The sequence below is a fragment of the Chrysemys picta genome, chromosome 2, assembly GCF_011386835.1.
Source record: "Chrysemys picta bellii isolate R12L10 chromosome 2, ASM1138683v2, whole genome shotgun sequence".
Taxonomy (NCBI): Eukaryota; Metazoa; Chordata; order Testudines; family Emydidae; genus Chrysemys; species Chrysemys picta.
The window spans coordinates 195,493,726-195,507,508 of record NC_088792.1 but is presented as its reverse complement, the minus strand read 5'-3'; the positions used below and the strand labels follow the sequence as shown (position 1 = coordinate 195,507,508).

The window sequence follows — 13,783 nt, the reverse complement described above, 5'->3', positions numbered from 1 at the left end:
GTTTTATTTTATTTTTAAGAAAAATAATCCAATTAGTTCCTGTTTTGATCTTCTATCACTCTGTAATATTTGCATAAACACATTTTGAAGTCTGTTTCAATACTAGAAACATTAGGATCTAATTTAAATCTGTGAATGTCTACTTTATCCTAGTAAGTCAAAAAGGGAGTCTTGAGAACATCAAAAGTTTCTGTTATGTCTACTAGCCCTACCAGGAAACAATAAGAGATTTCTAGAACTGCTTAGAGTCTAGCGCAGAAGAGGAATGGAGATCACTACCAGATGAAATCAGCTCTTTGGATGTTGAGAGAGAGAGGAATGGATTTCATTGTGAACCGTTAGTAAAGCTTGGTTTGCTAGAATCTGGAAGGTGGGAACAGTATCTGATACCTAGCTATATAACTGAACCGAACAATAATTCTTCCAAAGTAAACACTGTCCAGAGTTGTTATATAGCCATATGAAAAGGATTCATACTCATCTGAAAAAAAGACAGAAAATTTATTTCTCTTTGGCTCACTAATACAGTAGTTTGACTTCCTGGTTTAGGAACATGAGACGAATATTTTAACTCAGTGGTAGAATCAAGCATTATTACTCCTAAAAAACAGTCACATCCCGGCTAGTGATACAAATAGTTGAGCCTATGACAATTCATAGTATCAGGCGCCCTATTTCCCAATAAATTAGATTCACATTACTGACTTGGAAGAGGAAAACAGCACACTAATTAAATCCACATCACAAAAAACTGGAAAGCATTCCCAACACCAATGAGAACAGAAACGCAACAACAATAAAAGACTAAGAGAACAGAAACATGGGTAGAGGACAAAAGTAAGCACTGAAGCATCCCCTACTAGTTCTTGAAGGGATTACCAAAATTAATTTTCTCCTCTAGAGAATCTGAAATAAAAAAAAAAAAAATAGGATCCCTTTTCGCAGAGCTGTCAAGCTGTGACTAAAACAAGGAAAATACAAAAGACCAAGTGCCCAGGAAACTTATAAGCATTTCTGGGTCATAAGAGACACTCCCCCAGAACTAATCCAAAACAAAGACTCTTATAGACCCACACACTTGTAAGGCCAGACGGGACCATCATAATTCACCTAGCCTGACATCCTGTACATTGCAGGCCACAGAACCTCACCATCCAATCCTCTAGTAGGCCCATAACCTCTGGTTGAGTTAATGAAGTCCTCAAAACTTGATTTATAAAAGACTTCAAATCACCATTTACTCTTCAAGAAGCGAAGCCTAATAGATTTATTTAGCATACACCATTAAAAAAAATAAATCCTAGTAAAAGACAAAGATGTTTCATTTGATATAGCACTAAAATAGAGAAGCAAGCTAAACGGTTGGTCTCCCAAAATCTTCTTCTCAGGTCCAACTACGATAGGAATGAGACAGTTCCCCCACCGCAAATCTTTTTCTTCCCCTATTTCGCAGGCTCAGTTTCATATTTCCTAATTAGGAAACCCCGACTGGAACTTAAACCAAATCAAAACTCCAACATGAAATTTAACATGCCTGGCTCTTTTTAGTCAGCAAAGAGTCAGGACTTGATGCTGGCAGTTCAGAACAGAAGTGCTCTGGCGGAAGCGTGTAAAGAAATATTTGTTCACACTGTATTATCTGTCTCTCTCATATGAGCAAATTCATCCAAGTCAAATAATATCTAGTCAAAGGATTAAAACTAGTTGGATATCAAATACCCCAATAAGGAAATTTCAGAATATACTTAATATTGCTCAATTATAACAGTGCTTGAAAGACTGAAAACATTAGCTTCCAGGAGGTTAAAGCAATGGGAAATCTGCCATTCACTGACTTGATCCTGTAAATAATTATTTACAGCCATGTTACCATCACTTAGTGTCAGATGTTTTAAATTTTGTAAAATTATTAAGAGGTGAATGCTACAAATAGCAATATTTCACAACTGTTGACATTTTTACAGTTAAAGGCAAAGCTCTGTGCACTCAATTGAAAACTAAATTCAAACTCTATGACAAGGCCCTGATTTCTGCAATATTTTGAGTGTCAACTGATTAAATCGACTTTGAGTAAATTTAAAAAAAATAAGGTGTTACCAGGTCAGATATGAAAATAACAATTAGTACAGTATTACATATTTGGATGTTAATTTTAAATTTTATTCTGCTGCAAGTTTTTCGTGTGCTGCAGATTTTTGTCATAAATTATATTATAAAAGTGGTCAGAGAAAGATGGATGATTCATCATCCCATTAGCAAACAGCTGGGAGTTTTGATATCCAAGGGCATTTGGGATTGTGGGACAAGCACATAATATTAATAGAAATATCTAGATAATCAGCATTTAAATAGTTAACAATTTCAACATCATTAGCTTTCAGAATGAACTCAGGGGTGAGTAAGCTAGTTCACACATCTCAGAGCTGTTACTTCACACTGTCAACCTAATCAGGAAGAATATTGCCCTGGGGTCGCATTTGGACAGTTCTCTTTGCAATTATAAAAACTACAAATTTAAAAAAAGAAGAAAGTTTAGACTTTGGAAAACAACTCTGCAGCAAAAGGATATACAAGTCGTAGCCAATTTTATAAAAAATGACAACATGCACGTTTCCAGCATGTAAACATTATTAATGCACCCTTTACTCTAGGCTATTAAATGACTACATATTGCTTAGCATGGTTTTAGACATTTAAATTTAGTTCTATTTAATTCACCTATATGGCAGTTTGCATACACCAGATGAAGCCATGCCTCTTCTAGAAGGATCTTTACACTTTCCTATATAGTTCAACAAAACATCTTGATATATTTAAACATTACAAGCAAAATTACTGGCATTGACCAGATCTTAAATAAATGCTTTAACCTTTAAAGTAACAAAATCCATTTGTTATATTCTAAAAGGACAGCAGTTAAAATTATGTAACAATTAACTTCCTGAAACTACTTCATTTAATTGATCAGTCTGATAATCACAGCAATCATAGTAAAAATTTTCCTAGTTGAAACATTATATTTTCTATTAGACAGTAAAACATTTTGGGTAAGGGTCAACAGCTCACTGTGATCCACCATGTTGCCATGCATGGAGGGGTATAAACATTTCAGCAAATCAAAAAAATGTTTCTGAGCACTGCAGAAATGTTTGTCACTGAAAAAAATACTTGTGTGTTTTATGATTAACAAATGTGGTGAATTATATATTTATAAAGCCACACACCACACTTTTGTTTAATCAAATTCTGATTAAACTCCATGTAATGGGGCACATGCCTTGCCCCTCCGGTTTGGCCCTTCTCTCCCTCTTCTCAGAGACTCAGGGACACTTCAGGCTGGTGCAACACCCATGCTCATTATTTGCGATCAAGTCCCCACCACCTGTTTCCAACTATATTCAGGCTTTTTACAATAGCTTGGCCTACCACAGGCCTGGCCAGAAACAGACTAGGAGACTCCCACCTCCCTCTGAGTCCTATCCTGTCCTTCCCCTCCCCCGGTCTCCGCCCCACCCCCTTGGTCTCACTTCCTCCCAGTCTTATAGCTCCTGGTAACAAGTCTGGCAAGTGTGATCAGTTACCAGGCAAGCATTAAGCTAGCTACCCAGCCCCAATCCAATCCCCCTGATTGGGGCTGGAGTGGCAGGAGCTGATTAAGGCAGGGGATGGCAAACTATGGCCCGCAGGACATGTCTGGCCTGTCAGAACTTTTAATCCGGCCCTCAAGCTCCCGTTGGGGAGCAGGGTCGGGGGCTTTCCACACCACTCCCAGAAACAGCAGCATGTCCCCCGCCGGCTCCTATGCGTAGGGGCAGCCAGGGGATCTGGACGCTGCCCCCATCCCAAGCACCACCACCCTCCCCCATAGCTCCCACTGGCTGGGAACTGCAGCCAATGGGAGCTGCAGGGGCAGCGCCTGCGGACAGGGCAGCACACAGAGCTGCCAGACTGGCACCATGCCTCCCCGCATAGGAGCCAGAGGGGGGCATGCTACTGCTGCTGTTTCCAGGAGCTGCAGGGGCAGCGCAAAGAGCTGCCTAGCTGCGCCTCTGCGTAGGAGCCAGAGGTGGGAATTGCCACTGCTTCCAGGAGCTGCCTGAGGTAAGCGCCACCTGGAGCCTCCATGTCTGACCCCCCGCCACGTTCCCCATGCCCCCAGCCCCGATCCCCCTCCCACCGTCTGAGCCCCTCAATCCCAGCCCGAAGCACCCTCCTGCACCCCAAACCCCTCATCCCCACCCCAGAGCCTGCACCCCCAGCCGAAGTCCTCAACCTCTCCTGTGCCCCAGCCCCCTGCCCCAGCCTGATTCCCCCTCCTGCCCTCCGAACCTCGGACCCAGCCTGGAGCACCCCTAATCCCCAGCCCTACCCCAGAGCCCGCCATACAATTTCATAAGCATTCATGGCCTGCCATACAATTTCTATATCCAGATGTGGCCCTCAGGCCAAAAAGTTTGCCCATCCCTGGATTAAGGCCTCTCTAGCAGCACCCTGCCATACTCCAGGTTAAATGAATTATGTTTCCCTTGGGGACTGTCACATCTGATCTGTAGGTATATTATTTGACACATTCTATGACCAAGAACACCAAGTATAACCTTTATAAATAGACCCTACCAAACTCACAGTCTGTCCTGGTAAATTTCATGGCCACAGGATCTGAAAATTAGTCTCTTTCATGTTTTTAGATGTTTACATCTGAAATGTCATGGTATTGTAACTGTGGGGATCCTGACCAAAAAAGGGGTTGTGGGGGGAGGAGGGGTCACGGGATTGCCACCCTCACTTCTGCGCTGCTTTCAGAGCTGTGCTCTGAAGGTAGCAGCCGCGGAGCTTCCTGTAGCCAGAGAAGGCTCCCAAAGGTGGAGGTGGGTCCAATCTCCCCCAGGCTGCTGGGAGTGCACCAGCAGGGGGCTCTTAGCTGCTAGTCCCTGCCAGAGTGGGGAGGGCCAGGATTTGCTTTCCCCTGCACAGCCGCTCTTGGGGGAAGATCGGACCCACCTTCAGAGGCAGTGCAGAAGTGAGGCTGGTACACCCTCACTTCTGTGCTGCAGCAACCGTGGAGCTTCCTGAAGCCGAGGGGAGGTTCCCAGAGGTGAGTCTGATCTCTGCTAGCTTCAGCCAGGCTGGGGAAGGACAGGACTTCCTCTTCCCCTGCACAGCCATTGCAAAAAGCTCCACACACACACACACACACACACACACACACACACCCCTATTTGCTTCTTGCCCCATCGCTCCGCAGCCATGGGAGGAGGGGTCACCGTACAGGGAGATGTACACTTCCAGATGCAATTAGCCGCTTATTTCAATAAAATAAAGCAAGGTCATGTGAACTTGACAGGTTTTATTGACACTTTACAGCAGCAAATAACACTGCCTGATTGGAAGATATGGGCATGTGAGGCGGTTTTGTAGGGTAGTGATCTCCATTGGTAGCTTCAAACTTGAGAGCCACTGCCTTAAGTTAACAAAAGCAAGCCAAAAAAAAAAAAGTTCTGGTTTCAAATATCATTAATTGAATGTCAGAATGGAGCATCTAGCGACTGTCTTTCTTCATTCCGTCTCTGCACTGAAAACACCTGTCCGTGTTTAGACACAGCTCTCTCTGCACCCATGAAGTTCATTGGAACTGTCTGACAACGAGCTAGTCTTGAGAGGTGGGCGATTCTGCCTTCAACAGAGTTCCAAAATTGTAACACAGGCAAACTACAATCTGCTTCTTTTGTGATATTTTTATAAACAGCAATCTCCAACCTACAATTCTTGTCAAAGCCAGGAATTACAGTAAGTGAGGTTAAATCAACCATCAACAAGTACCTTTGTGCAGTGTCAAAAATACATACAGCTTTCAGGAGCCCTGCTGCAGGTTGTTGAAACTTTTGAGCCGTTTTTGCTACATCGCTTGACTCTTCCCTGTAGCAGTAGTATTGTCTGAGCTTCTTTGTCATGCAAGAAAACTCCTGCTGAACACTGGTATTTAATTCAACATTGTCAGACTGATGTTCATTTGACTGTGCTTCCAACCCAAAATAGTACATCCGTTATCTTGTTGTAAGCTTGGTGGATTGTGACATGCCGAGATTCGAACCAAATGATTAAGTCCATCAGTCCTGTGGCATTCTTGGCAACAAACTGAACTTGCTCATTCAGCTGAACATTGTTTAGAAGGGTTGAAAGTTCTGTTAAAACCTGCATTTGCAATGTCAGTGTCAGCTCTTCTGAGACAAACTCAGCAGTACTTCGGGGGAGCTGCATGGTATTGTACAGCAGCCAAAAACCAGGCATTCCAATGAGTAATTACTGGCCCTAGGGGAAGTACAATATTTTGTTCCCCGATTTCAGTCATGTTTGCAATGTGCTGCCTGTATCAAAGTTTGCAGCTTATGCAGTGTTTAAAGATCTTTTTAATGTAGCTGACCAGTTTATCATCTTTACCAAGCTTGCTACTCCACAGCTTACTGCTAAGAGAAATTATATGTGTGTTACATGTAATATGGACAGCATTTGGCATTAGACCTTGGAAAACAGATTTGAAAAATTTCATGTAAGCTGCATTGTCACTTATGAAAACAGATATTCTGTCAAATCCACACCGTATTTTGAAATGGTTTTAATTACCACTTGAGAAACTGTAGTATAGCAACAGCATCCAAGTAAACGCAGTCAGCGAGCACTATTCGCTTTCCTGTCTGTACATCTTTGGTCTTGTCAGAAATAAAATCAAATAGAACATTCAGTACGTAGTTGTCTTGCTCATCTGTGGACTCAGCTAGCTGAAATAACTGCATGAGTTAATTTGAGACTTTATCTCCTCAAAATGTGTAGCAAAAACCTTTGCAAGATAGTCCTGTTGGAGCTTATTCGCACTTAGTAAGCAACCAGCATTTTGTGAATTCACACAGCTTTGGGTGATCAAGTTTTTCCAATGGTATATTAGCACTTGAAAATGCATCCACAAGTTCCATTCTAGCTAAATGATGGATCTCAGAGCTCTCTGTCATCTTCTTAAAAAGAGATGAAATTGGCTTTTGTTTTTTTAACATTTTGTTTCCCAGCAATGCGCTATCTGCAGTCCTGTTTCTGCTTCTATGGGTTTCCGAGTCTAAGTGGAGCTGAATCATTGTCACAGATGTGTGATACAAGGAAACACTGCAGCTTGTACAAAATACACCATTGGCACATAGAATTTGGCTTCCAAATTCTTTCACAGGATCCACTGCAGTAATGATTGTAGAGGTTTTTGATTTATTTTGAACACTCATCTTCAAGTAATTTCACTTGTCTTCCGGTAGGCTGCCAATTGAGAACACTACACTACAACCCCGCTTGCCCTCCAGCCCAATGTCTCCATATCTATCAACCAGTGAGTTGAATCCTGAATGTTATTTGCTGCTGTAAAGTGTCAATGAAAATATCCTATCAAGTTCTTGACCTTCCTTTATATTTTTATTTAAACAAGCTAATTGCATCTAGAAGGGGTGCAGCTCCCTGTACAGTGATCCCTCCCCCCACAGCTGCAGAGCAATGGGGGCAGGAAGTGATTGGGGGGCGGAGCTTCCTGCAGCTGGGGGAGGTACGCATAGGTGAGTCTGATCTCCCCCCAAGAGCGGCCATGCAGGGGAAAAACAAGTCCCTCCCCAGTCTGGCCAGGACTAGCAGCTAGGAGCCCAGAGCTGGGGCGCTCCCATCAGCATGGGGGAGGAGCAAACCCACCTCCACTTCCAAGAACCTCCTACAGCTGCAGAAAGCTTCGGGGTTGCTGCCCAACCCCAGAGCTTCCTGCAGCTGAGGGGGGTACCCAGAGGTGGAGGTGGGTCTGATCTTCCCACTGAGAGCTGCTGTGCAGGAGAAGAGTAAGTCTTGTTGATTCCCATCCCGGAGGGGACTAGCAGCTGGAGCCCCGGGTACAGTAGGAGCCCTTAGCTGGGGCACCCCCAGTCCTGCCTCTTCCCTTCCAATATACTAGATTTCACAGGGGAGGTCTGATTTTACAGTCCATGACATGTTTTTCACAGCCATGAATTTGGTAGGGCCCTATTTATCAAAGTCTGGTCAACCTTGAACCTCCCCATCTCCACCTTCCAAGGGACATCTGCAAATGTGGGTAGCAAATCCTGATGCAAGTCTGGAATCACTTACCTGGAATATGGGGTTTTCAACTGGTCAACCAGCAGCCCTTCATCTGAAAGCTCTAAGTATCTGCTGAGCCCTTTGGATGAATAAGGCTGTAGTGTACCCGACATTTTTAACTCCTTGAGGGAGTCAGGGAAATGATCCTAGCCTTTAGTAGGGCTAAGATCATTTCCCTAAGTCAGGGAAATGAAATCTTGCCACTTAAACAAGACCGTCTTCTCCTGTTTACTATCCATGTATATCTTCTGCAACCTACCCTAAATATATTTGTCTGTCAATAGATATTCATTAACCCTTTGTTGTAAGTCAACATTCATTATGAGTATTTATAAAAGGTGAAACTTCAGTGCGTTAGCACTGAGGATTCTCTCCCTCAGATGCTCAGCTGGCTGGTTCTTGCTCACATGCTCACGGTCTAATTGATGCCCATATACAGGGTCAGGATGAAATTTTCCCCCAGATCAGATTGGCAGGGACTTTGGTGGGTTGTTGCCTTCCTCTGCACATAAGAGAGTGGGTCATTTGCCAGGACTGTCTGTGTATATCTCATTTAATTATTTCCCCACCATTGCAAGGCCTCTAGCTCTGGTGCACTGGTGATCCCTCCTATGCTATCCCTGTGGGTGTCATTTACTTCAGTCTCATTTCTGTTGTTGGGTTTAATGTGCTGGCAGCCTGTGACATATAGGAGGTCAAACTAAATGAACTGGTGGTCCCTTATGGCCTTAAACTCTTATGACTTCAATATTTCTAGTAGACGAGGAGTATACATATCAAAGTTTAAAATAAGAGGAACATGCCAACAATATCAACCTTTTGTAATTACTGGACTGTTTAAATGTTTAAAAAAGGGTAGTTCAGTAGAATTGTCTATCCTCCAGAAAATGTCTGATGTCTACAGGAAAGGCAAACTGTTATATACCATTAACCAAAGTCTAAAGATAAGAAACTTTCCAGACTCACCAACTCTAACCCAAAGAGGCTGTGGTCCTCCCAAACATCTTCAGATACTGCATCACCAATAAGCAGCACATCTTCAGCAAGTAATTCAAGAACTTGCATTGTCATTCTACTACTGCCTATGAATGAAAATGTGAAAGATGTTACAGCAGTTCAATTGTAGACAGCGTATAAATGATTTAATGTTAGTAGAGCAGCCCCTTTTCAGCCAGGGAATACTTTAACTCTGAACATCTGTAAATTTAATTTTCTTGTTCATTCATGCTACTCAGTTAGCATCAATTGTCACCATTGCAACATCCAGCAATAGCTCTGAATCACGTCTACTTTTTCTTTGTTTTCTGGAAAGAATATTTTGAGAGTTAATTCACTAGAGAGCTCACTATTCACCAAGAGGACTAGGCACGCCCCCACAGTTCAGATCTTAACATGGTTTCATTCTTTGTACTACAGACAGCTCTTCATACACTAGTTCAGGAGCGGCCAACCTGTGGCTCCGGAACCACATGCAGCTCTTCAGAAGTTAATATGCAGCTCCTTGTATAGGCACCAACTCCGGGGCTGGAGCTACAGACGCCAACTTTCCAATGTTCCAGGAGGTGCTCACTGCTCAATCCCTGGCTCTGCCGCAGGCCCTGCCCCCACTCCACCCCTCCCCTGAGCCTGCCATGCCCTCGCTCCTCCCCCCACACCCAAGCCTCCTGTACGCCATGAAACAGCTGATTGGGAGGTGTGGGATGGGAGGGGGAGGCACTAATTGGCAGGGCTGCCGCTGGGTGGGAGGCGCTGGGAGCAGGGGTGGGCAGGGGGAGAGCGATGTGGGGCTGCTGATGTATTACTGTGGCTCTTTGGTAATGTACATTGGTAAATTCTGGCTCTTCTCAGGCTCAGGTTGGCCACACTTATGCTAGTTGATGATTCTGACTACTTAAGCCAGCCGGTCACATTTCTTGCGAGGAAAAAGTCACATTCCACCCTGGATTCTTTAACTACCCTGAATTCCCAATGGTCAGCTTACTGAAATGATAAATTCCTTCTTCTAGTTACAGCAGCACCATGTTTAATAAGGAAGTACTACTGGGATATTTTTTGATTCTTCCCCTTCACCCTCCAGAAACAAGGAAGATATTAGTTCTTATTATCAAGCACTACAGTAAATAAAAAGCAGGGAAATAGATTTTGTGCTGAAGCTGCTAAACTTTAATATATTTTCCAGGCTGTTTTAATGAGTATAGCCTATACTAGAAAAGCTACCACCAATGACATTTCTACTGTATTATTGTGCCTGTTAGCATTTTTGTAAGCCTAGTGAAGACACAGGTGTAGCATTGCTAACCTTGGGTGAACTCGTTAAGTCGCAGCTAAGATGACAACTAGGAATAGTTGCTCAGAGAAGACACTCCCGGGAAAAAAAAGGCTAATGTATATTTACCATGGATAGGAATTTTGCCAAATAAAGTCAGTTGGCTATATGAGGAAGGACAGGATGAGAATGTTTACATATAAAGTTTTATAGTGTTGCAGACACATTTTACCTTTGCTGTGGATACAATGTTATTTGATTGATCTTTCTAGCTCAGGGATAAATCTGCCTGAAACTTAACTTTCTCTCCTGCCTATCCAGGTGATATCTCCCCATTCTTGGTGGTTTTGTTTTCAACATAGGATGCATGTTTCCACACTAACCTATGTACTAGGATAGCAGCTCCCTACTTTTTGTCAAAGGCTGGTAGATGGATGATTCTGCTATGCCCTTTCCCACCATCCCAAACTACTGTCACAGACGTCTTTATTTTTTTGGTCCATTTTCTCTCTCCTGTTCTTCTTCAACCTGGGGTCTTTTGCCTTGTCATTCCCAACCCCCCACCTCCCACTCCTTTTTTGGCCTTCTTTTTTACTCTTATTTTGTAAGTCCCTTTTCTTGGTCCCCTTTAACCAGAAGGTTACATTCTGCGTAATGTGGATTGCCTATTGGTGACTTCTTGAGGTAGGGCTTCATGTATTCTTACAGCTGAGAATCTGTGAGCAAAAGCAACTTGGACTAGCAAGCCTGCAGATGTGCTGTACATGAGAGTTGACACTAAGCCATTAGTGGCCACAAAAGGAGAATAGATGGAAGGCTGGCCGCTTTCAAAGTGACAGCTGCTGCTTTATCTGTTGCATATTTATAAGGAGTGGACTCAACATCATGCAGTTTTCTCAACAAGACAAGTTAGGCCCTGTCTCTCAGCATGGGCAAAACTTTTGTAGGGCTAAATTAGGTTTGGAATTCTCAATGCTTAAGGTCTTCTTGCAGCTGACTCACTGGGCACACTTTCTTCCCTATGCTTCCACTCCTTTGTGACATACTTGTTTGTACTTTTAGGGTATTTCTGAAAGAAAACCTGAGGTCCGCACACTATTTATAGCTCAGGAGGGTCACTGTAGTGTTCCTGATCTTAGTTATGGTTTCAAACATATGTTTATTTAGTAGTGAAATGCTACATTTCCACAGTAAGCTCCCCCCATCCCCCACCCCGAGGTTTGATAATTGATCTGGAGTCTAGATGTGTATGAATTCTGATCAAGAAGTAGTCAGTTCACACTACCCAGGTAAAACTGAAGTGAGAGTGTGGGAAAGGGAAAGAGAAAACATTTAAGAATCGGCAAAAGCAACAATTTCACTACCTAGCGAAGGCAACATCTCCATTATCCATCGTCAAGGTGGAATGAAGTTTCAAGGTTCAGCGCAACCTCATGAATACTGATAACAGCAACAGCAGCCAGAGCATTTTCTAGCTGGAGCCTGCACCCACCTCTCACAGATTAAGGGTACGTCTTCACTACTCGTTAAGACGCAATATATCGATCCCCGAACGTGCTCACCGTCGACTCCGGAACTCCACCAGAGCGAGCAGTGGTAGCGCAGTCGATGGGGGAGCCGCGGCTGTCGATCCCGTGCCGTCTGGACCCCAGGTAATTCGATCCAAGATACTTCAACTTCAGCTACGCTATTTGCGTAGCTGAAGCTGCATATCTTGGATCGATCCCCCCCGCCCCCAGTGTAGACCAGCCCAAAGACTTAGCTAACCGTGATCCACACTTTTTTGACTTCCAAGCTAGACAATTTCAACGCACTCTACCTGAGATGACTCTGCAGCCCACATGTACGCTACAGCTGATTCAACATATTGTGGTCCTCTTGCTAAACAAAGCAGAATGTTGAGAGTATCATACAATACTCCACATTAGCATCCAGTCCAATAACAAATAAAGGACCAGGACCTTAAAACATAATGCCATTAATGGAAAAGAGCCAAGCTTTCTTAATATCAACTCTTTCCCCACTTTCTCACAGTTTCAGCAGCACCTTCAATCGAGGTGGAAGCTCCCACTGATAGCCCTAAGTATGAAACTTTCAAGAACTGGTACAGAGTAGAGGACCTTTGCTGTGTGATATCACTGATGGCAATCATATCAACAGAATTTCTTCAGATAGGACTTTCTCAAATAAAGTAGCATAACGACCCCATAATGTTTCCAAAGAAAGGCCAAAGAGATTAACTCCCCTCCCCCAAAGAGACTTAAAATAGGGATAAGAGCTCGGTCTAAGTTTGGTTATATGCATGTGGCTCCTTAATACTAGTGATTGGCACATTAAAAAATGCATCTATGCTATTGCCAGCCCCTGATTATTAGGAGAAGGCCCTAAGAGCTAAATTGGTTATTTAAAATAAACTGATCAAGATTGGGCTACATACTGTGACTGCCTCTTTAAAGGGGGAGGGGCAGAAGAAAAATGAGTCCAGAAATATATTCAGGTCAGTTGTGGAACTTTGAATTTTTACTTTGACTTTTTATAAATCAAGATTATAATAATATATATTTATTTATTACTTTAACTTTTATCTTAGTGAATTTTCCAATCTGGAACTATTTATATTTTATATAATTTAAAATAAAAATATCTCCTACCCACTGTTAAAAGCAAAATGAACCTTTCACTGAGGGTACATCTACAGTTCAGTTTAAAGTTGTACAAATGATAAATAACTGATAATGAATCTAATAATATGTAAATATCTTAAATGTTTTAATACTTATTTTGCTCTTTGCGTTTAAGGCAAAGGATAGTAACTTAGGGTATGTCTATGCTACAAGCTGGAGGTGAGATTCGCAGCTCGCGAAGATATACTCACACTAGCTCTAATCAAGGATTGCCATCAGAGATCAGAAATACTGGGTAAATACTTTACCTTCCCACAGTCGTGCTGCTGTGGCTACATTCTAGTTTTAGGGCACAAGGTCAATTAAAGCTACCCTATGTCTCCTCAAGCTGAGACTCATACTCTAGCTCGAAGTGTGGACTTACTCTGAACTACTATCCTTTGCCTTTTAAATTGCAAAATAAGGTCTTAAAGCATTTAAGATGTTTACGCAGTATTAGATTCAGTATCGGTCATTTATTACATTTAAACTGACTAGACATTGGGAAGTTCTTAAAAGTCTGAAATTAATGCAGACAAGCATTTCCTCAACCTTGTGTGATGAGAGTTTTAAATTAAGCAAGGAAAACTAAGTAGTAAGTAAGTAGTACCTCGTTCATTTAAGGAGTCACAAGTACAGGTTGATTTCTTTAGGTTTTCAAATTACTGCACATTTCCACATTCAGTTAGTTGAAGTCCTTTTACAGACCTCTTCAACTGCT

The 13,783-nt window shown here is 42.7% G+C and overlaps 1 protein-coding gene across 8 annotated transcripts in view; it reads right to left on the bottom strand.

The window, feature by feature from the left end:
• RTTN (rotatin) overlaps positions 1-13,783 on the bottom strand; it is a 179,007-nt gene that overhangs the window by 146,041 nt on the left and 19,183 nt on the right. For all 8 annotated transcript variants that reach the window (XM_065585178.1, XM_008164415.4, XM_024102084.3 and 5 more), the window contains one exon: positions 9,100-9,215. In XM_065585178.1, coding sequence (XP_065441250.1) covers positions 9,100-9,215 — 116 coding nt within the window. The remainder of the gene's footprint in view (positions 1-9,099; positions 9,216-13,783) is intronic.